A 24343-nucleotide genomic window follows, 5' to 3' on the forward strand; every position below is an offset into this window, starting at 1 on the left:
CACAAAAATTACCGGTGCATGGTGCAAGCTGTCGCCGGGCCCAGTGTCTGCGCCCCCTTGTCACTCGCCCACAGATATTCGTTGTGTTATTCGTATTCGTATTCGTGTATTCGTATTCGTGTATTCGTATTCGTGTATTCGTTTATTCGTTTTGTTCATATTATCAACTGGCGGCGCAGCGTTGAGTTCGCTGGCCGTTCATGAACTACAAACGCCGCTGGCTAAGTTTTGCGCTTTGCATTGCACTGCAATTGGCAGTCGCGGCCTGTCCTCGATGCGGTTGTTGGCTCTTGGGCTTTGCCGTATCTGACGGATGCATGGGCGAACGCACTGTGCCGAAAAACCAACCTGTGTGTCTGTCGTAGCTAAGAGATACTCGACTTTACGATACTCTGAATTATATAGATACAACTAACAGGTTGCTGTCAGTTGTTGCTTCACTTCTCTTGGGGGTGCAGCTTGCCATGAAATTATTATACTTTTAGACATTTTGCATTCAATTTAAATTGTATATGCGCTCTTTCGTTGAATTTATTTAAATGAGTTTTCAATTCAATTTAAATTGTACTCAATTACCATGCAAATTGAATTTTGTGATAGTTAAAAACCATTCCATTTTCAATTTCGTATTTTATTATTTTGCCACAAAAAATATCTTAATATATGCAGTGAATTCAATTGAGCAGCTTAACAATATTATTATTTATTATATATATATGTATACTAATGACCTAAGCTTTTCGCTTCTAAATGTATTGTTTGCATTCTATTTCAGACTTGTATTCAATTATAATTAAACACACATTCAATTTGATTTTACGGTGAATTCATTTAATTAAGCTTTAGCATTAATTCAATTTATTTTGAATTTGATTTAATGCAACTATAGAATTTCATACTGCAATTGACTGCATATTTGTTATTGACATCTAGTTGGGATAATTTACTGCTTTCAAAAGTTACATTTGTATTAAAAGTATCTCTTCTACTTAAAGCAATCTCTGTCGATAAACAAACGACCTTGCACTCCATATACTGTCAGCAACAGCAGCAGCAGTAGCAGCTGGCTGAACACATCTCAACATATTCAGCATTATCTTTAACGATGTTTCACTTTTGGATGCCTCTTCAGAAAATTTCCATTGTGGCCAACGTTGGCAAAGCCAAAACAAAACCAAGGCACTTTTCCTATACTTGAAGTTATAATGTGCTGACGATGATGATGATGTGGCAACCTCCGAATTTCGAGTGATAGACAAATATTTCTAAGCATTCAGTACTTAAGCTGTGCGTAATGTAAGCTGTACTGTACGGTGCACGGTGTACGGTGTAAAACACCCTTTCAGAATCCACACAGAGCTCTCTGCTCTTCTATGCGTCTCTTGTCTCTTGTCTCATGTCGTTTGCATGGGGCACACTTCAGTTCGCCACTTGAGTGAACTCTTCGTCGCTCTTCAGTCAAGATACTTACATACACCAGACCAAAATGAATAATATGAAACAAGTACAAACTTCATTAAGGTAACTCATGCATCGTTTAATTTTGACTCAAGATATAAACTGTTTTGAAAGCCCAGCTCATACTGCATATATATTTCAATTTAACCGAGTCCAAAGTAAAACAACTGAGAGAGAGAGAGAGAGGGAGCTCCACTAGCAATTGAACCCTGATCCTATTAAGGGTGACATATTTTGGTAAAAGATTTACAACTTCTTATTAAGATTACCTTACATACTAATCCATCTGGATAAACAGTTGATCTCATTGTAATAACTATGAATAGTTCCATTTTTATTTCATACAATCATGCATTCAATTCAGACATTCACTCTATCTAATTTTTACAGGTAGCATAGACAGAGACTAAAAACAATTTATTGGCCGAAAAGACCGTGTTGCAGGAGAAGCTGACGGATGTGCTTGCAGCCTGAGTCGTCGACTTGGAGCAGTGCCTCCTCCAGTACGAGGGAGAGTGTGAGCTCATCCAGGATACGTTGCTCCAAGCGTAGCTCGTTCCGCAGGCAGTCGCGCAGCTCGTCACGTGAAAAGTGGCGATAGTTGATGATTGTGGTATCCGTGGGCAATTGCTGCAGCCACTCAAACTGTTCGCAGTAGTATTCCAACTGCAGACTGAAGATGTACACCACGAGTACAGTTTGATTAACTGCTGACCTCGGATCGCCCTCGCGCTGCTGCAACAGCCGGTTGTAGATGGGCACGATGCTGTAGTCGCAAGTGGACAGATTGTCAATGATTAGCAGATTCTGGCCACAGTCGGACAGCTGCTTCACAAATTGACGCATCAGGTGAAATTTGTGGGCATCGTCCGGCACTTGGGTGCTCCACGAGTAACTGTGCACGTTCTCCGGCCAGGGAAACTGTTGTTTCAGTTCCGTTGCTGTCAGCGTTTTGCCCACTCCGGGTGGTCCCAGCAACGCCACAGATTTGAATGATCTCTTACTTCTGACGGCTCGTTCCAGACGCGCTAGAGCATTCTCCTGATTGAGCACCTGCTTGCCAATCTGTCGAAAAAGGCGCCTTGTGTCCAGCTGCTGGTCGCAGTTGAAGGGTTGAAGAGACCTCTTCGCTTCCAGACGATCCCCCAGGCCCAGCACTTCTGACACGCCCAGCCAGAGCGCTTCCAAAGACAACTGATCTTCTAGATTGATCGCAGTCGACTCATTGCCGTGGAAAGACAGCATGAGCAGCACTGTGACCAATCCAATGAACAGAATAAATCCTTGCAATATATTGCACTTATACGTGCTCTGGAGCTGCTCCCGGTATAGGCGGCAGCCCGTGTTCTGCAAGATGCCCCGCCTCCGAGGATCCTCAAAATCGCCAGAGAGTCCGGAGTCCAGAGATCGTGTGTTGGCAATTCTCCTTTGTTTCCACTCTGGGGTCCTTGGCATGGTAAATCTCCTAATTGTTAACTGAAAAACACAATTTTTATTTGTTAATAGAGTGCCAAAAGGCTGGTATAAAATTGTAGTGTAAGACTTATTAAAGGTTTGTAACATTTGAAATTCCCCATTCTGACAATAGTTTCAATGAGGCAAAGCATCGATTCAAACAAGTTGTGACTTTTATATATTAGAATATGATATGAATTAGTATAATAAAATATAATTTAATATATAAATATACATGCATAGACCCAGAGCAGAGAAAATAAATTAATTTTCTTATATATAGCTAACTTTTTAATTCCTTTTTCCTTTTATGGATTTATATGTTAAATTATCAATATCTGTGTTTTTATTAACGAATAATATTTGCCAAAAATGTCGATATTTTAATGGCAAATCTGTTGCCAAATTAGCTGCCTCTAACTCTTATGATTCTAGGGAAAACTGTCTCAGGTCTGACAAAGTTGAATGGAAACTGGGAAAAGCTGTGAATACAAATGCATTATTCACGTATTATGTAGTTAAGTTTAATCAAAGTTTTCCTGTTTATTTTTATACGTTTTGTGCACAGCCTCAACCATTCATGGTGTCCATGTGGAGAAGGTCTGTTTGAGGTTGGTTGGCCGTTGTATTTGCAAATAAAATGCTTTGTTAAAGAAACGCCACATGAATCCAAATAGAGTGCGGATGCAGTGTTCTAAGCGTTTCTTTTGTTGGCATTAAAAGCGCTTACTCATCATTATCAAGCGGCAGTCATCAGCAATCAGCTGATTTGAGGCAACATGCAGAGAGACAGAGATAGTGGCAGATACAGACATAAAAAGCAGAAAGACAGACATTGCCATTAGGCCGACAATTAAGTTTTGACTCGCGCGGAAAGCCGGCAGCCAGCAACTGGGCCAACTCTTTGAAAGCAGCTGAAAAGATCTGGCGATCGTGATTACCAAACAACCAAACAGGCAAACAACCAGCCAGCCAAAGAGACGACTGGTCTGGCCAGAAGCTAGAGACCAGTTGAGACCGGGCCAAGCCAGGTTGGCACCGTAGAGGAGAGGAGAGCAGAGTGGAGACGAAACGAGGCGAGACGAAGACAAAGACAAAGACAGAAAAATGAGCCATTTGGGTGCTTGGCAACAAACATGGCTCAAAGACAACAAAACACTTCAATTTGTAGTCGTGTAATAGACAAAATTGAGAAAACCTTCAACTAGAAACAACTTAAGCCGCACTCCAGTTGCTCTACTCAATAATAACTAAGGCCAAACAATTATATAATTTAATAATTATTTATTTAAGTACTGCATGCATTACTACAATCAATCAAACTATCGTCATAAGTAGGGTTGCCAAAGACCCATTAATAAACGAAGACAAGACCAAACTAAATTCCAAAAATGAAAACATTTTTATGTATTAAATCACTTGCTTTAATATTTATGAACTTGTAGTGGATCGAGATCTGCTTATAATCAGTTTAAGAATAAATTTGAATGCATAAATTATGATGTGTTTGCAAAATAAATTAATAGTATCTTCAAGATACGTTGCATGATTTATCTTAATCAATAAATGTTATTCAGAATTCTCCATTTGTATGGATTTGAAATGAATACTGGCTAAAGCAATTGCGTGGAGAAAGAGCATTCAGACAAAAGATTTGTTGAATGTGCTGACAGACAGATAGATGGATGGATAGTTGGATGTATTGTATATACAAAGAAAGAGTGAGACAGACTGACAGACTGACAGACAGACAGACAGAGAGACAGGCAGACTGATGGACAGATGGACAGACAGTGGTTTGAGCTCAGAGCCGTAACGGTTTCTTGAAAATCAAGTTGGGCGACTTGCAAAAGTGTCTTTCATAAATCAGTCAACGCTCTGGCTACCAGCGTCAGCTGTCAGCCGGAGATCATTTTGGTCTTGGCTTGGGCACAGCGGTAATTATGTCTCTGCTCTACGGTGGAGTACTCATATGTGTGTCATTATATGATCCAAGAGCAGACAACAGACAGCAGACAACAGACAGTAGACAGCAGACAACGGACTTAGCAGACTTGCCGGCTCTGGGGTAAAAGTTTGTTGGCCCTCGAGTGCGGCCTGGTCTGGCTAAGACATTTGGCTGACTTTCCGTTTTAGCCATATTTTGATACGATGGCGCTGCTGTTGCCAACCGTTTTGGAGCGGGCCAACTGCGACGGCTGCGCTTCTGCCTCTGCCCCTGGCTGTAGCTCAGGGTGCGCTCAGTCTGCTGAGTCAGCGCTTTTAATTGTTGCCAAAAGCGGAAAAGTTTTGCAAGAGAAAAGCAGGCAATGAAAAAGTCATTTGGAAAATTGACAATCAGCGAATGAAATTTCCGTAAACCGACGCCAACGAAACTCACACGAAATTGTGATCAATTTTGCTCATTGAGTTAACATCATTTATGTAGCCTTAAACTGAACGGATTTCTTAAGTTCAAATTGCATTTTGTTCATGGCTTTTAAATTTACAACACACAATTTAATGTATACATTTAACTCACAAAACCTTCTGCAACTGTTGTCTTGGAAAATAGCTTAAAGATTGTCCAACATGCATGCCACCGAGCTCTTGGACAGTAATTGTCGCTTAAGAGAAAAAAGAGAGCTTAAGTGTGTTGCAAATTAAAATTTACAGTCTATGCCGCAGAGTCGAGAACGGCCACAAATGACCGAGTTGCATGGTGTCTGAATGAGTACGTGTATCTGCAAGATACAGATACAGACGCAGATACAGATACAGATTCAGATACAGATACATGTGATAAATACGAGTGCACTGCTCATTATTTCAGTCTGCAACGGCTTCGACTGTTGTTGCTTGTGTTGCTGCTGCTGTCAGTTGCAACTTCAATTGAAACGCATTTAATTAGTTTGTGCCTAATTTATGCTGCCATCGACATCGATATCAACATCAACATCAGCGAACAAACATCGAAGCTGTCATGAGGCGTACATTGCGCTACTTCTCATACCCTTTTCCTGAGGGTATTTTGATTTTATTTATAAAAATTATTTAATTATTTTTTATATTTATAAAAATCAGTTTTTGAAAGTCATGTAAATTTTATGCTGATTTACACAATTCATTAGATTCTGAATATGATTTATAAATTATAAAATTCGATATAATTTTAATATTACCATATATGATCAGAATCGGATTACTTTGTAAAGTTTATGGTTACAACTCGAATCTATTCCATATGCCTAGCTCTTAAGTGATAGGTAAGTGCATTTAATCTTCGACTGTGCGAAGACCGCGTATTCTTGCCTGTTATCTATTTTATGGCAGACATTAGAGCAAATCAACGAATGACGACGACGACGATGACAGTTACGGGCCTGTTGATTGGTTGGGGTACAAAATATTTAAAGACGAATGCACTAAGAGACCTGGCTTGTAGGTCAGTTCTCCGAGCTGGCATTTGCCTTCTGGCCTGGTATATGGCATGGTATTGGAAATGGTATAGGGTATATGGTATGTGCTGTATGTTAAGCATTGTGTGGGCCATCATGAGTAGCGCCCCTGGCCAAAGACGGCTCAATTAATTTAATTAACGAACGTGCTTCGAACGCCTTCCAATTGACGTTGTGGCATTTGTTAAATTGTTTAAAGAGCCTAATGGCAAACACAAAGCGTCATATACAGATGGAGAACGGGAAAAAGGGGCAGCGGGAGAGAGAGAGAGAGAGACAGGGAGAGGGAGGGATAGAGAGAGAGAGAGATGTGGGCGTCATGTCTTTTGCTTTAGTTATTTTGATGGCATTGTGAGGCTTCCAAGTAAAATCTACTGAATGCGTTTCTATGATTAACTTTCATTTGATGAAATATTTTCATTTCGGCTTTCGTTATTCGTTATTCGTTATTCGTTATCCCTCCCTACCACTGAGTCAGACCCCAATTCTACCATCATAGGGCTTCACAGTTACCCATCGCCTTCTCGCTTGTTGTCAGCTGAGGTCATGTTGGGTCTTGAGTTTTTTTTTTTATATACATATATATATATATATATATTTTTTTATTTTCCGTTGGTCATTCGGTTTGGCGAGCGCTTTGTTAGATGATAAATATATCGCATCGGTAGGGGGAGGGAGAGAGGCTGTTGATATTTGTGTTCAACTTACATCTTTTATCCAAGCTAATCCTTGAACTTAATAACTTAACAAAACTGCGATATATTTAGCTTATTTCATTCAACAGTTTGCAAATACATTATATAATAACAATCTTAATGAGAACAGTTCAGAGAATATTTTACGATTTGCTGACTGACTGACTGAAGAGGCAATTCGACAATAAAACTATAACTTGTGTTTAAATCGATTTAACTAAAATAAAAGCTGCGTTACGGATATCTGCTAGACGAGCTCTCTCGACTTAAGCATTCTTAACTTGCCCGATTTGCACTATTTCATCTTCATTTGTTTGTCGACTCTTTTAACAAAATAATCTATTTGCTAAATGTTGTTAAGATACATTTAACTGACCTCATCCTGTACAACAACTAAAATTTATTCGTTTTTTATAGGCTGTTGTTTGTAGCACGTTCTTGGCAGCCAGGTGGAAACGGCTTGTTTGTTGCAACTTTGGTGCTGATGACTCTTTGGCATAAGGGTATACATGTATCAACATACGACGATGATATCGCCATATGTTGAGCTCTTTTGCTATTGTTGTTATTAATATTATTATTATGAAAATGCAAAAAAAAAGAAGAAATAAATACAAAAAAAGACAACCGCCAACCGGGCAGCCGGCAGCAACAACAACTTGCAACTGGCCGAACTGGTTCTCCTCGTTGCTTGAGAGCCGGCCACTACCGGAGTTACACCTACTCCCGCTGGCGAGTTGTGGACTTGGATTCAGCTTTCAGATTCAGCCACAGCCACAGCAACAGCAACAGCTTTATCTTTAGCTTCGGATTGAGATTTGTTGCTGGCTCTGTTGTTGGCTCTGCGGGGTGTGCGTTGTGTTGTTTACGTTTAGCGCTCGTTCCTTCATTCCACGCTCGTTTGTTTTGATTTTAAAAAGGTTGGGCTAAACAAAAAATAAATAAAAATAAAAAACTGGATGCCCTTGTTTGTACACTGTGTTCTGTCTTTAAATGTTTGGTCTTTGTTTTCGTCGCTTTTGCTTACAGTCTTTGCCTACCTATCTATCTATCTATCTATCTATCTATCTATATATATATATATATCGCTTTCTGTCTCTCTTGCTCTTGTGTCATGCATAAAGAGACCTTTAGCCATGCTTTGCATTATTATTTCAAGCTGTCATTGTTGTTGTTGTTGTTGTTGTCGTTGTTCTCTGTGTGCCACAAAGCAAAACAATCTTTTTCTTCTGCCTGTTCTGCCACCATTCTTTCATATTTTCCATCTCGTAGGGTTTCGAGGTCTCAGGTTCGGTTCGGGTTGCGTCTCTAGGTTTTGCGTAATGAGTTTGAGTGTCGCTTGTCTATCAACTAATTCCCCATTTATTCTGCCACATCACAGGGAACACGGCTATCAAAGTTGCCCCTTTACCATTGTCTGTTTTCTTTTTTTTTTGCCTCTTTTTTATTTTTGCTAATTAAGATTCATGACGAGTTAATCTGCGGGCAGAGCCCAAAGTTAACTAGTCAGTCCAGGCGGCTCTTTCCTATGGGTGCTATGTAAATGGCATGCATGTATCTATATACTTATATATAGATATACATATATATAGACATATTTGTATGTATGATAGGTATGTGCAGCTAGTTCCCACTTGAAGTACCATTGAGTTTTTATCTCTCGTTCCATTCGTTCCGTTCTCTCGCTCACATTTCAAGTGTGTCAACAATGGGAGATGAAATTTGTTATTATCTAATTGTCTGTTATTTCTCCTACTTGCCCTTCTCCCTAGCTCCCTCCCTCCCGCCAATGGCCTCCTGGGAGCCGACCCCATCCGCCATTCCAGCAACCCAATGACTAACCGCCATCGCGGGAGCTGCAAACAGAAATAATAAACACCAACAAGTGTCGTAAAAACAAATTAACGGCGCACAAGCAAACACTTGTCCCTGTTTCAGTGCTTCCCTACCTACCCCTACCCCTACCCCAACCCCGCACCGTCTACCTTTAACTGCCACACCTCCCATTGCACAGCTCTAAACTGGTAGCAGCCCCTAAGTTTTAAATGAGCAAACATTATTTTAATTTATTGCATAGCATGGCAATCCCCGCTACACTAATCCGCACAATAATAACAGCGGCTACACCATTTGGCTGGCACTCTGCTCACATTCCCTCCCTTCCTCCCCCGCTTACCCCTTACCCGTGCCATCTCTCACGCCACCAGATGCATTGTTACCCCTGGCCCCGTTGCTCCGTCGCTGCTTTGCCCGCTGCTTCACACGTTCTCCGTTCTATCTCTGATCTAGGTAGAAAGGGAGCAGGGAGCAGGGAGCAGGGAGTAGGGAGCAGGAAGCAGGGTGTAGGGAGTAGTGAGGGGCAGCAAGCTGGGCGCAACTTAACAACAGATTCCCCCTGGGTCGTCCACAATTGAGCACTTCTCATATTTTCGATTTGTATGCGCGAGCTGCAAGAACAGATCCGGAAGTGAGAGCACCCGTGTGCTTTCCAAATCTAAAGCGATTTAAGAAAAGACAATTTTTCCCAACGAAACAAGTGCAATATAATCCAAATTGCACCAAGTCTATGCCTGGGAATATGTCCGATTATATTGTGTTATGTATTAATTAAAAATAAATTAAACTAATGCTAAATATTCAGTTTCTCCACATTTACTACAGAGAGCATGTCTTTCAAATTTAAGAACCGTATTTGTTTATTTAGTGTACATATTATTATCATATAAATATTTATATTTTAAAAGTATTTTTTGTTTTATTGAGGCATAAAGCAGACACAAAAGAAAATTATATGAATAGATTCATTATTTATCATTTCTAGCCAGCAAGTGTCTTATCAACAAGATTTTCAATACAAACATCAACATGGATATTTCTATGGTAATCGATAAGCACTTTTTTTTATTGTTAGTAAATTATAATTGACTAGTTGTTTGTACGTAAAATTAAAATTCAAATGACGACTGCGTTGCCAGTCGAATATCGAATTAATTTGTCAAAAGTATAATTAACACGTCGCAATGGCCATCGGACGTATTCAACAAAGATAGAGTATTATAGTTACCAAATTATGTATGTGCGCATCATCACTCAGCCCATTCCCATGACCGCTCCCCAAACGTGCTCTGAATGAGTGCCATTATTAAAATTAAATAAATAAGAACACCTTCGTTGCGAATGCTCGACTTTACCATACTGCGTAAGCATGCTTAAAGCATCTGGATCGACAGTGATGTGAATAACTATCAGAAACTACGAATAACCACCACTAACTACTGCCATTAGTATGAGTTACTACTGCTTAGTATTACTTATACTTATAATTAGTATACTACTTCTAACCACTGTAGAAATATAGTTAGATATACTAGTCATAGCTACTATTACCTACTTCTATTACTACTAATCCAATACCTTCTCCTACTACTATTATTACTGCTCCTACTACTGCTTACTTACCAACTATTTATAGCTACTATTATTAATATAACTACTACTAATAGAAATACAGCTAATTCCACGTATCTTAACTGCTACCCCTACTTCTATTACGACTAATAAAACTCTCTTTTCTACTACTGTACCAGTATTACCACTACTATTCCTCTGATATAACAACGACTTCTACTACTACTATTAATATTACTTCTACTAATATTAACTATTAATAATTCTACAACTTTTACTACACATAATAATACTAATTATACCTCTAACTACTACTTCCACTACTACCACTACTACAGATTAGCATTTGTAATTATCAATAGATCTGTCACAGAATCTATGCCCACAGATATGCCCATTTAAATGACTATAAAAACCTAGGGCATGGAGGGAAAAAAGAAGAAAAACACACTCATTTCCAACAAATTTAATTTCATTTGATGCCTTTCAAATGACGGACAATAACGAAGCTGACAATTGTTGTTGGCTTTTACAAATTGTATTTAGTTTTAATTATAGATTTCAGTTGTAGCCATCATCATTTCTGGTCACTTCATTTTGGCCACTTCATAAACACACACACACACACTTACGCACACACGAAACTAATTATTTTCGAGAAAGATACACATTTCCACGACATTTCATTTGCATATAAAGAGGGACGTTCTAATGGATCGCATTTGCATTTGTATTTGCATAATTTGGCAACAAAAGAACATGGCCAAGTCTCAGTTGGACAGATAGATATACAATTAACAATTTAGTGGCACCCCCCAACACCCCACTTGGGCACCTGTGGCACACATAAACACACTTACTAATTGACTAATTATTGTGGGGATGCACGCCGATAAGTCAATTTAAATACTAATTATAGATCTTACTAACTTTCAAAAAACATGTTTCTGTTTGGGCTGCCGTTGGGTAGAATTTCTATTCACTTCGCTACATACTTTTAGAATGGGCTTAGGTGTTGCTGTTTAGAAACAGTCTATCCAAAAATTGTATGCGAACAGTTTGAGAGATCTCCATTCGGAGTTACCCCGAACGATGCCACTTCAATTCAAATCCATGTCTTTGCAACAAAGTGCGATTTATTCTATTCAGAACATTATTGATTTTGATGAGAGCACTTGATCAAATCAGTTATAATAACTATTATGACTAGATGAAGGTGGTTCGTGGTTCGATGTCAGTTAATACAGGTGTGCAACTGACTCTCTGCACTTACTCTCAAATGTAAAATTGAACTAATGCAATAGTAATTTAAATGTCAAATTGGTCATACGTACAAGAAGAGGATTAAATTTATTTACAAAATGACAGGAGTTGGCATATGTACTATAAATAAATATCCGATAAACTGATTAAAATTGTGATTTTAATTTAAAGTTACTCATTGATGAATTTACGTCAATATAATTGTGCCAAGTATAACTCAGAAATTGAAGAGATTCGCATTTAGTAAAGTAAATGGATAACCTGAACCCAATCGTCCAATGATTAAGAGGCATGTGCATTTAGAGACCATATCCCCTTTGCTGGCTATGCTGCGTACTGGGCATAGTTGTGGATCATGGACGATTGGGCGGTGGGTGGGGAGGGGCGGGCCAGCTGTTCCATCTGGCAGCCGTATGAGTCACGCGAGTGTTTGCCTGGCCCAGCTGCCGGTCTGTGCTCCATATGTTTTCACTTAGAGCATAATCATTGCTATGCTCCGCCAGGCCACGGGGAATGGGGGGAAGTGGGGAAGAGGGGGAGAGGGTCTGCTGTTGTGCTCCATATGAAAGCAGAGACTGTTCCATTTAACGATGCATTTCGACTTAAATTTAGTGGCAAAACATTGTTGAGCGCATTAAGTAATTACGATTATGCTGTTCGCTTGCTTTGCCTACAGATAAATATGAAAATGCATTCGATTCATTGGTTGCAACTTGTTTAGCTCCACTCTCGATACGCTCGACACGCTCGAAACACTCGACACCCCCGCTCCTCCCCCTTCCCTGGTCGCCCTCAGGCAGCATCAAGTGCATGATGGCGAACAGACGCCGAACTCTGGAGGGCATTGAGGAATAGAGACTGGGGCCATGTTGTGGAACATTTAGAAATATACATCGCCATTTAATTGTTCCCACCAAATAAGTTTGTGCATTCACATGGAAAATCTATTACTTAAACCAATTTATCTTATCAAATGTATTCCGTCTTGTACAACAAGAAACCAGTGCAAGTGTTGCAGTTGGAATTTGATTGAAAGCTGGTGGAAGAGAGTCGACTCAATTATTAAGCAAGTGCTTCTAAAGCAATGAGAGATTAATGCACCAGACATAAAAAAAATTAGGGTTGTCAAGAAAATCCTTATCAATCGCCTTATTGAAGCTGCTTTATCACTAGCCAATTTGTAGTCATATTTTGTAGTTTCTCAATAGCTTACAAGTATATTAAATATACATTTGTGAACTTTAATCTCCTTGTGGGGGGGTTAACAAAGAAAACAAAAAATAGCAAAGGGGACAACCATTCATTATGGCCACCATTTATCAAGTGCATAGCATTTGGGCGCATTCCAAACGGAACTACACCCTATTCTCACCCCTTACTTTTCTGGAGGGAGGTGGTCAGACTAAATGCCAGTTATGGTAGTGGCCAGTAGTTGACCCAACGCGCCAGGGCCATCCATCAACTTCATGAAGAGCAAGACGCGCAAGTGTGCGTGTAATTTCTATGAGGCCGCAAACTTATCGAACATGCAGGGTGTGGGGCGGGGTGGACACCTATAAGCCCCCTTGTATATATATATTTATATACATATATATATATATGCATGTTTGGGCCAAGAAACCCTTAGTCTACTTACATTCGTCCGTCCATCCATCCATCCATCCATCCATCAGTCACATCAGTCACTCATTCATACATTCGTTTTTCTTTTCATTTTTTTTCTTCGTGCTTTCGTTTTGCTTCCTGTTTTTCTGGCACTTCATCAACATCACAATCATAACAGACGAGAGTCCTAGCCAAAACTCTTTCTCGCTAAGTAACCCCAAGCGAAAGGGGGTAGATGAAGTCCACAAGTCTGTAAACTGATTGTCATAAGGGTATTTTATGTCGTTTATTCGAATTTTAATGGTTTACTCTTTGTTTGATTTACGACTTAACCTCAAAATATATATATACATATATATATATATATATATATTGCTGGGTTTTCTAAATTAAAGATCTGGAACTCATCGAATCTTTGTTGGCTACGACAACGAGTCGTAAAAAGTTACTTCGATGTGTTTTTCATAAATAAATACATATATATAAATGAAATTTGAGATAACATTTGTTGCAAGCAGATGAATAGCTTCCTCTAAAACTAAACAATGGTTTTTGGGCAAAGCTCCCGTTGCGAATACCTGCAAGCAGAAAGGATCTAAGGCGACCTTTTCGAGAACTATTTGGATGCCCTATCGAAATCCTATTTGCTTTCCCTTTCGTTGTCAGCTTATGAAATTGTCCTGAGCCTGTCAATCGGGCCGCGCATCCCTCAATCTAACCACTCCCCTCACCCACTCAATTTACTTGTCTGCCAACATGCGAGTATTTTGTATTATTTTTTTTACGAATTTGTATCTGGCATTTGAGAGTCTGTACGTTAATATTTGGATTGCGTGTATTTGTATTTGTTTTCTGGTGCAGGGATTGTGGAGGAATTGTGGAGGGATTGGGATACTGGGTACTGTGTACTGGGTACTGGGTAGTGGGTACCGTGTTGCCAAAATAAATCCGCTATAAGCCCCTTGCGCAAAAATGTTTTTCCTATTTTGCATAAAAAGTTGCGCTTATCCCTTTCACGTTCGCATATTTAAATTCGTTCCTCTGATATTTGAAATTCGATTTTTGTACATCTTTTTCCTTTTTTTTTCTTTTTTTCTTGCCAAGCTTCACCCTCCCTCTGCCTAATTCTATTTTAGTATGGACGCAGTTCCGGGTTCGTATTCGCAATCGAAAGGCAGGTTTTTAGTTGCATGCTTATCATTCAATAGGTTTTCGCCCATTTGCGTTTCGTGTGTATTCCACGTGTGCCACGTGTTTGCTTATTTTTCTTTTAAATTCGCACACACACACCCAACACACACACACCCACACACACACATACGTGTGCTTAGCTTGCTTGTCCGTGTGGTTGCGTGTGAAAATTCACAAGTGCGAGTGGATTTTTTTTGGGGTCAGGCAGCTAACGTCGACTTCTCAGGGGCTTATAACTATCTGAGTAGAATTTGAAATTGCAACTGACAGCGAATGTTGCACAAGCGACAGTTTAATAAGCAACTCGAGACATTAAGCAACGCTCTGTAACTGAAGCCCTTACACTTTGTCAGCCGTGGAAAGCGACTGCCAAAAAGGGGCGGAACTTCTCTTCTGCTGCACGCACACACACACACACAGTCGCTTCGACAACATACAACTGCTCTGATTGTGCCACTTCTATTCCTTAGAGCTGTTACCTAAGACTAGTGATGTGTATCTGGCATATCAGAGTGGCTATTTGACACTTTTAACAATTATCTAGCAGTGCTCGATTTAATAGATGTGTTCTGAACTTGAATTTAAATTATATTTTATTTTTAATCAGCGCTATCTCGTTAATTATATTTTGTATTAAGCATAAATCATTTTGCCATCTGCTTAGCATATGTTTCTTGTCTCGGGTAGTGTCTGGCTTTTAATTGGCCAATTTATCGGGATTGTGACATAATTGCATAATAGTAATCGCTATTAGTTAGTTAATTTAATTAGTAATCTATTTATGAAAGAATCCATAATTTAAATGTAAATTCTTCGAATAAATCGGTCCAAGCTTTCTTGACTTTTATTAGAAAATTTAGTTTTAGTGGAAATTGTTTGGAAAAAAAGAAATCTGTGAGATTCTATTTTCCACACAATTCCCCGAAAAAAATTGCAATGCAGCTCAAGGACCAAGAGAGAGAAAGAGATACAGATAGAAAGAGAGAGAATCTGGCCATGCAGCGAGCGCAAAGGTCAGTCCAAGGACAAGGCGAGACGCTGGCGAAATGCACAAAAAAAAACACACTCATACAAAAAAAAATGTTGCTCTTATTAAAATCGATATTTAGTGGCAGAGACTAGACTAGGAGCACGGGGCGCACGGGAGGCACGGGGGTGTGGCTTGCCGCTGGTTTGGGTATTTGCATTAAATTATGCGACGAGCAGCGGAAATGTTTGCCATCAAATGAGTGCTGGGCGAAGGAGGAGCTGGTGTTGGGGAGGGTGGACACAGAAGAGGCAGTGGAAGCAGAAGAGGAAGAAGCCGAGCGCAGCATCGTTAAGTGCGGCGGAAACAATTTCACTCTTCAGCACAAGGAAAGCCATAAAAGGAAATAAAAGGAAAGGCAGCTGCGAACGTCGACTGCGAAACATTTGTTAAAGCGAAGCGCCCGCAAAACAAATTGTAACAGAAATCCTTCAAACATCTGTGAATCACTCGCCTGCAATTTAGCCCCACACTTTCCCCTATCCTGCCCCTCCCATTCCCTACTCACACACACACACGCCCACTTGCTATTCCCCCCTTATGCTGTTACCATTCAGTCATCAGCACACACATGTGTATATATGGATGTATGTGTATGTGTGTGTGTGTGTGTGTGTGTGTTGTATTTGTAATTGTTTCCTTTTTGCTTTATGAGTTTTTCATGTATCGCACAAAGTGTCACCCTGTTCCACAGTCTCCCTCTCCCTCTCTCGCTCTCCCTCTCTCGCTCTTGCTGTCTCCCCCTCGTTCTTTGCCCTATAAGCGACTACCTTGCACCTGCGTGCCAGTCCCCTCCCCCCCTTTCCCAGTACGTCTTTGCATCCCGCGCTCTACTTACTACGCGCAACTTTTGTGGAGCGCATTTTAATCGTCGTCATTAAGGCGGCAGCGCGTGCAAAATGTCCTTTCATTTCAGCTCTGGTTCCCCTTGCCCCCTCCTAGCCCCATCGCATTCTCCAATTTTTGTTTTTGCATTACTTGCTCACAGGATATTTCATGTTTTTGTTTTATTCTTGAGTGTTTAGCTGTGTTGCAGTCTGTCCGAGCAAAAAAAAACAAAACAAAACAAAATAAAGCACGACATCAAAGTGCTTCAAGCAAAATGCCACAAAGACGATCCCATACTTATATACACATAATATTATCTCTGATAGGACAGGACCTGCCTCCCTCTCCAGCCAGCCAAAGCTCAATGAGCTTATAATAACTAACTAGCTTAACAATCGAACAAATATTTCTTGTAGGCTTGCCAAGCAAAAGTAAATACAATTCCTTGAATATAAATACAATTACAGCAAATTAATTAGTCATCTATAAATAGGATGTGATTTATCTCAAACACAAATTTAATATTCCTTTAATTTTGAGCTCTTAAATATCAAGCTTTTGATGTGATTCATAAAGCAAGTAACAACTATATATCATATTCTAATTTGAACAATATGTTTCTAGTTTTTCCCATATTTGTGGTAAGACCAGCCAGTTTTCTTTAGCAAAAAGTGGCACTTTGTTATCGCATTTAATAGTTAAAAACGCACACAGAGAAAAGCAACCAACACCTTCAACCGAGCGTAAAAAATGATGAAGAAAAATCATTAGACACAGCTGGACGCCAACTGAGCTCGACTAATAACTTTCAATTGCGGTTATGATGGACCCAAGCTAAGCAGACCCCTCGGAAACCGACAGACCCGGCAGTCTGAGAAGGAGTCCAGAAGCAGGCCTTGTCCTTGGCCACCTATTAAATATTTACAAAATGTGTTGTAAGTAGGAAATTGTGTTCGTTCGCTTTTCAATGGACCACAAAGTCATTCAAGCCAGCAAACACAGAATGTGTCCCTCCATCTGTCCCAGAGTCCGATGGGCGATGCCCGATGCCCGATGCCTGATGCCCGATGTCCAATGTGGCATGTCCATCAGTTGGTTCGTCCTCTGTGGAGCTCTTTTATTTATTTATTTATTTTATGCCTGTGCGTCGTTGTTGCTGCCTCGTTTTGTGCTTCTTTGTGGGGCATTTTCAAAAAGCGCAAAACTTATTTTAATTTTAATAGAAATTAATGAGGTAATCTTCTTTCGGCATTCGCTTTTCGTTCCCCTCACAGCTTGGCTCTTTGACTGCCTTTTAGCTTTCTCCCTTTGGCAAATGGATTTTAATTTCGAGCGTCCCCCTCCACAAAATGGAAAACTTTAGAAAACCAAAAACGCTGCCGTGCCGCCTCTTTGTACAGATTTATAATTGTTTGCCAGCGTTTGGAAGTAGCTTTTTAAAGGACAGGGAGTTGGCGATATGCTCCTTTGATACATCTGTGTATTTAGCTGAAAGCCGCACAAACCAAATTTTTCTAGGTATTTTAGTTGATTTTCCTACTTCGTTTTCATTTTTCAACAGGCAACTAGAAGAAACCGCCATCTTTGACAAGCTGCATTTTATATTCGTCTGTTTTGTGCGCTATAAAGACTAGAATTCTATTTCGTGAAAGTCTTCCGAAAGCAGCGAATTTTTTAAGTAGCTTCAACCCTCAGCAGGTACTCAATTTACCTGCTCTTGGGGTTTTGAAGAGCCCTATCTTGGGTTGCCTGCATGGCTATTAAAATGGATGATATTTCAAAGAGGATTATATATGCGCAATTAAAGTAAATATGTATATCTATATATTTATATATATATATTACCACGCAAGGCAACTAAATGTTGGCAGAACTTGAGGGTAAACTTGGTAAGAACCAACCGTTCAAGTAAGTACCCTTTAATATTGTCAAGGACCTGTTGCAAGGGTATTTTATCATCTTACTATTCCTTTAGAGAAAAAAACTCATTACATATGCTTTGAACTTTTTGCTAATGATGTAATTAAATATTAAGAACAAAATTTGTAGTAACTTGACAAGAATTAAAATGTATAATTTTAGCGATTTTAATTTCACTGATACACATCCAGAGAACTTCAGCGAATGGATGGAACCATTGTGGCCCTATACAACATGGGCAACCATTACCAAATTCCACAGACATGCCGAGGCGACGCCATATATGATTGATGAGGACACGTCTAATCTGTGGGATATCATGTTCTATGCCGCATGCATCGCTGCTCTGGTGGCACTTTTATGTTGTCCAATTGTTGTTTGTTATGTGGCTTGGAGCTATTTCAATGAAGATGAATAATCGCTTAACCTGCATTTGTTTTATCTTAAGTCAATGACGATGATATCTAGTTCTGTGGTCCCTCTGCAAAGTTATGAAAAATAACTTTGATTTAATTAAAATTTATTTGATTTTTAGTTGGTTTTATTTATTTTATTGTCCTCATCATTCCTTGTCAGTAGCTCGCTGTATCTGATTGCTGGCTGTTGCATAAGCAAACTTTTCAAGCCTTGCTCCCCCCCATCCCGGTTCCCCTTTGCCCTTCGACTCTGGGTTGGATTTCTGCTACTGAATTTCACTACTGGTCGAGTATTGACCTAACGCGTAATTTATGCAAATATTCCAATTTGCTGAACTGAAACAAACACTGTCGAGGCGAGAAGCGCTGCCGAAATAATTGCGTCGATTTATATGACGAAAATCGACAGCGGACAGAGGACAGCGGACAGCGGACGGAGGACAGCGGACGGAGGACAAAGGATAAAAAGGCGAAAGGACGAAAAGACGTCGCCTGCTGTTGCTGTTACTTCTGCTGTTGTTGCAGCTGGTCTCATTACCCCTTCTGGGGGCAGCCACCCTGCATCCTGTATCCTGTTTCCATCAAGTGGGTATTTTTCGTACACGAATAAACTTTATGGCGCCATTGTAGCAAAGTGTCGTCGTTGTCGTTGTCGTCGCCGTCGGTCCTGCTCTGAGATGACATAATAAACTTGGATATTAGAAATGCGAGTGAATTTGTAGTAGAGCTGTGGAGAGCCACCGACAACCCAGGACCGTCCAGGACCGACCAGTGGCAAGTAGTTGAAGCTCTGAGGCTTCATTACGTGAATTTTGCGCTGACTGCCTGTTCGCTTATTAACATAATGAAACAATGAAATAGCTAGGGAACGAGGCAGTAGACTGAATGCTCCAGCTGGGTGGTCCACACTGTTCTGCCCAGCTCAGCTCAGGTCTGGTCTGGTCTGGTCTGGTCATAAGGGAGCACATCGTCAGTGCAGGCAGCCAGGCAGCCAGGCGGGAGCTTGGAGAAGCTGTCAAATGAACGCGATATCTTTACGCATTATGCTAATAAATTTCTAACAACAGCCAGTACAACAACAGCAACAATAAGCCAAAAAATGGAGAAAACTTTGCTCTGTCGCGTGCTCTAATGAAAAACAGGAGCAAAGATTGTACACAGATTGAGAAATCAAAAGTAAATACACCTGCCTCCAAGTACTTTGACTCGATAGGTTATCAGTCGTGGCCAAGGGATTTATGGCAAATACTTAATGCCAAGTATATAGATTTTGTAGACGGACTTACAGATGCTCTACAACATATATATGCCGATCTGCTGATTTTGCTTTGCTTTAACAAATAAATCGAGCTGAGCATGCATTGAATTTAGAGTTTAGTTGCAAATAAACTCTGCAGTAATTCCCCGAACAAACTCTAAAAATTATTTCAAATTGCAAGAATGGCAGATCCTGATCCAACTCCAAGTAGCAGCTTGGATCCAGATGATTTTTTGCCCATTCCACCGACAGGTTGGATACCACATGGATATAGTAGCACCATAAAATCACCTGGAGACGTGCAGTATTTGGGTGCACCACAACTGCTTCCCGGCGATCCGTTAAGTCCTGTGGACATCCTGTTTTACACCATTTGTATATTGGCGGTGCTGGCGCTGTTAACATTTCCGATTATTTGTGCCTATCTAGCCTGGAAACATTACTGTCAAGCTGACTAACTTTTAATACATTAATTGTGAATATTAAAGGATAATTTAATATCTCTTCAAGAATTGGTTCAGAAGTGAAAAAGGAAACACAAATTCAAAATCCGTTTAAAGGTAAATTATTAAAGAAGGGTTTCTGTGTGTGTAAATAAATACTTATAAAATATAATAATAATTGAATTTGTTTAATATTGTTTCTTTTAAATACGTAGCTTTCCATAGTCGAGCATAGTTGTAGGGCATATTTGGGTGCTGGCCAATGTTCAATAAGTATAAATAGTCTGTTGCCTGCAAATGGGGCATGGGGCATGGGGCAAATGGGGAATGATGGCCAGCTGCTTTTCTTTTTCTCATTCTTTTTTTCTTGTGGAATTATGTAGCACGTGCGAGCCTGCAATCATCAAGGCGAGGACGCCTGGAGAGTTCGTCACTGGATTTGATTTGCGCCTCCTGCTCTGTGGTGCTTTCTTGGCTTATGCCATCGGCCATCGGCGTGTCTCCCTGATTATATGGCTCAAATTGCCTACGCCCGGTGGGTGGGTGGATGAACTGGAGGTACCGGACTGCGTTACGGCCATGGCTTGTTGGCAGCGCAAAATATTTATTTTATTTATGACAGTTCAGTTTACAGGCAAGGCAAGGCAAGGCAAGGCAAGCCGGCCGACAGGCTGGCATTCGCCTGGGCCCCGGCACAAATTGCCAAATTCACTTTGAGCCCTGACCATGACAAACTTTGACTTGCCATCTTATCCTATGTATTTGACGCAATCAGTTTAATGCGCAAAATATAATGCGCGCCCATCGAAGTGGAAATCAATTTTGATTGCGAACTATGGACACTGGCGGTCACCAGGCGCTCCAGTCTCCAATAATGCCTCCAATAACTGTCCATGATCCCAACTCAACTGAATACGCTTGATTACTTGAGATTCATGCCTGTTTCCGGTACTAATCCGCTTGTTACAAATTTCTTTCGGTTTTTCTTGTTTGCCCTTCTGCCTTGATTCAATTGTAAACCAAACACATATCATCCAATACTTATCGCAACTTGTCAAGCGAATATTGACTTGGCAAAAGGTATTTGCAATTCAAGGAAACTTCTCACTATTTCTCGCTATTTTTATGTTCTTTTTATTTATAAACTTTGGTGTCTTGCGATGACTTAATAATGAAATTAGTTCAACCCAAATATCGATCTAGCTGGCAATTTAGACTCATAAATTATAAGTAGATGACAGCAATGGCCATATACGATTCGAACAGCGGGAGATTAGTTACAGCCTGTGTCCTGGCTCTCATTGAGATTTGAGGTTCAAGTGTGGGCTGGTGTTGGTTCCTTGGTTGCTGGGCTTACTGGCAACTGTTTCTTATAGACTGAGGCAGTAGCCGGGCGCCCAACTCCAACTGAAATGTGCTATGAAGTTGTTGTTAGCGAAGTGGCCACGCCCCCTTTTGCAAAATGCTTAAGGGAGGTGGGAGGTGGCTGTGGTAGAAATGGGCGCGCTTAAGCCGCCAAATGCTTTTCGCTTAATGAGTTTTCTACTTGCGGTTTCGAGGAAAATTTGCGCAAAAATGCGCCACTTTACCTACAACATGAAGTGGAGGAAAAACACCAACGCTTTTACCTTGACTCCACAACGAAAGGGAAGGCAAAACGGGTAGTCAAATACGGATACGGAGTCGGAGTCGGAGTCGAACATGAAGATGCAGACGGAGACGGAGGCGGAGACGGAGACGGCTGTGCTGTGCTGTGTTCGTTGTAAATGTTTTAGTGGTTGCTGCGTTTAAGTCATTAGAGAAAATTCTTAGCTAAAGTGCGGCATAAAAGGAGTGCGCTGCTTGTAAGTCTTAGAATTTGGCATCTTTTGTAACTGTTCAAAGTTGAAAACGAGTGCCGGCGAAGGCGGAGTGGGTGCGGCAACCACAAAAGGTGGCAATGTGGCTGATGCTTAGGAGCGGAAAATTGCTGCAGGCGCACCAAATTTACGACCCGACTTCCTGCCGTTTATTTGATCGCAAAGCCTTTTTGTGTATTTTCGAATCTATATGCAAAAGTTTTGTAATTTATTTTAATCCAAACTGTTAAAATTTAATAACTTAATGAATATTAAATTAAAGTATTTCCATTTACTTATCATATAATTAGTTGGAATATATTTGTTATGTCTTTAGCTATGTATATATATATATATATATATGTATATGTATAAAATATAATCAATCTTCTCATTTACAACAAAATGAAATCCAAAAAATATATTTTGCTGTTACTTGATTAGAAGTAAACATAAAAAAAGCAAAAATCTTTTATCACAAGTAAAACATGTTTTCCTAAAGATTTTAGCTGCATTCGTTTTTTCATGTTGTGCTTGAGTAAATCTGGCTAAATCTAAAATATGTGTCTTCGCTCAAATAACAGATTCAAGTTTCAGTTAATTAGCAGCAGCTGATGGCATTTGTGAGTGAAAAATTGAGTGACATGCGGCATGGTGAAAAACAATAAAGAGCGGCGCACACAGATAAAGAGAGGCAGAGTGAGCTGAGCTGGCTACTCTTGAGCGTTTTTTGACAGCACTCTCTTAAGTTACTTGCCATCAATTACCGACTGCTCTTAACTTTTGTAAACTTTTCTCTTTGCTTGGGCTTTGAGTTAAAATTTTAACATGCTCACCTCTCTTTGTGTCTGAGAGTCAGTTGGCAAAAGTCACTCAAACGCGCTTTGTAGAAGAGAGCTCGTTTAATCGAGAGCCGTGCCGTGCCATGACTGAATGTATCCAAGTATCTGAAATATAAAAGTAGCTCTGCGAGCATTATGATCGCAATTCACTCACAAAACCTTAATCATAGTATATAGAGCAATATATATATCGCAACTAGACAGCGTGTCGTGCATTGTATTTATTTAATTTGCCCCGCTTAAGCTTTTTTCACTATTTTAAATTTGTCGTGAACGTACATATATATATATATATATATTACAGGCCTTATCGATGTAGACATATTTTTCTGTCCATATAAAAGTCATTTCCTCAGAGACTATAAGAGCTATAAACAGCAAGTTTGGAAAACAAAAAAGTTGTAATTTTATCGATAACTTTCTACATTTCCCTAACTGATGCATAGAATCGTTTAGTGTGTACAGTTATCCATATCCGTCGATGAGTTTAAATTGGCATAGAAATAGGTATAAATGTTTCTCCATTGCTGAGCTAATTTCTTTATTTCAATACTCAAATAATTATATTTATAATTCGAAAATATATTAATCATATAACAATTGCATAACAAACTATCGTATATCCAGTCATAACAACTCTTGTGGCAGTCTGCGCTTAATTGACTGTAGAAAGAGAAAAGAAAACAGTAAAATATTTCAGGAATGATGCAGAGAGTCATTTGCTCACCTGGCATTGGTACTGAATCCACTTATACTCAGTCGGTATCCATTCCAAGCATCCCGAAAATAAGAGTAACTCATTTTTTGACATCCTTTCCCATTCGTTAGTCCTTTTGCTTACATCATTTTCATGAGTTGCAGCTACGAAGCAGAATTCGCCTTTGATCAGGATGAGACTTGTGTATAAAATAAAGAGAACAAAATTGAATTTAATCTTCTGCTGCATGGGAAACTGGTCTCAACAGAAACAAGTGTAAACTGATTGTTCGCAATCGATTTCCCGACATTTTATATGATTGACCAGAGATACAGTCAGAAGCTGTAAAAAGTACATCGATCGAAGCATTTAACAAGTACAACTGATAACAGGTCAATGGCTTTAATGGCATTTCATTATCAGCGAACCATTGATGGATCTGGATTTAATATCGCACATTGAGTTGGGAGTTTAATATATAGAATTCGAAGCAAGTAAAATTGAATAAAAGCATAATATTTAATATATATTATTTAATATTATCTTGAACTGAGCTAGTAAT

At 39.8% G+C, this 24343-nt stretch overlaps 1 protein-coding gene across 1 annotated transcript; it reads right to left on the minus strand.

Annotated features, from left to right (window-relative positions):
* Positions 1-1771: 1771 nt before the first annotated feature.
* On the minus strand, positions 1772-13385 carry LOC6558976. Its single transcript, XM_001984728.3, has 2 exons — positions 13353-13385; positions 1772-2934 (listed from the first exon to the last, which is right to left on the minus strand). The coding sequence occupies exons 1-2, from the start codon at positions 13380-13382 to the stop codon at positions 1876-1878; spliced, it is 1089 nt and encodes a 362-aa protein (XP_001984764.2). The 5' UTR covers positions 13383-13385; the 3' UTR covers positions 1772-1875.
* Between the last annotated feature and the right edge of the window lie 10958 nt (positions 13386-24343).

Source organism: Drosophila grimshawi, unplaced genomic scaffold, assembly GCF_018153295.1.
Source record: "Drosophila grimshawi isolate 15287-2541.00 unplaced genomic scaffold, ASM1815329v1 contig_44, whole genome shotgun sequence".
NCBI classification, from domain to species: Eukaryota; Metazoa; Arthropoda; class Insecta; order Diptera; family Drosophilidae; genus Drosophila; species Drosophila grimshawi.

Bases quoted from the DNA above. Each gene is read 5' to 3' on its own strand.
- LOC6558976 (XM_001984728.3), bottom strand. From the start codon at position 13,382: ATGGATGGATGGATGGATGGACGGACGAAT. The intron at 2,935-13,352 runs GTAAGTAGACTA...TGTGTTTTTCAG, and splicing joins GGATGGATGGACGGACGAAT to TTAACAATTAGGAGATTTAC.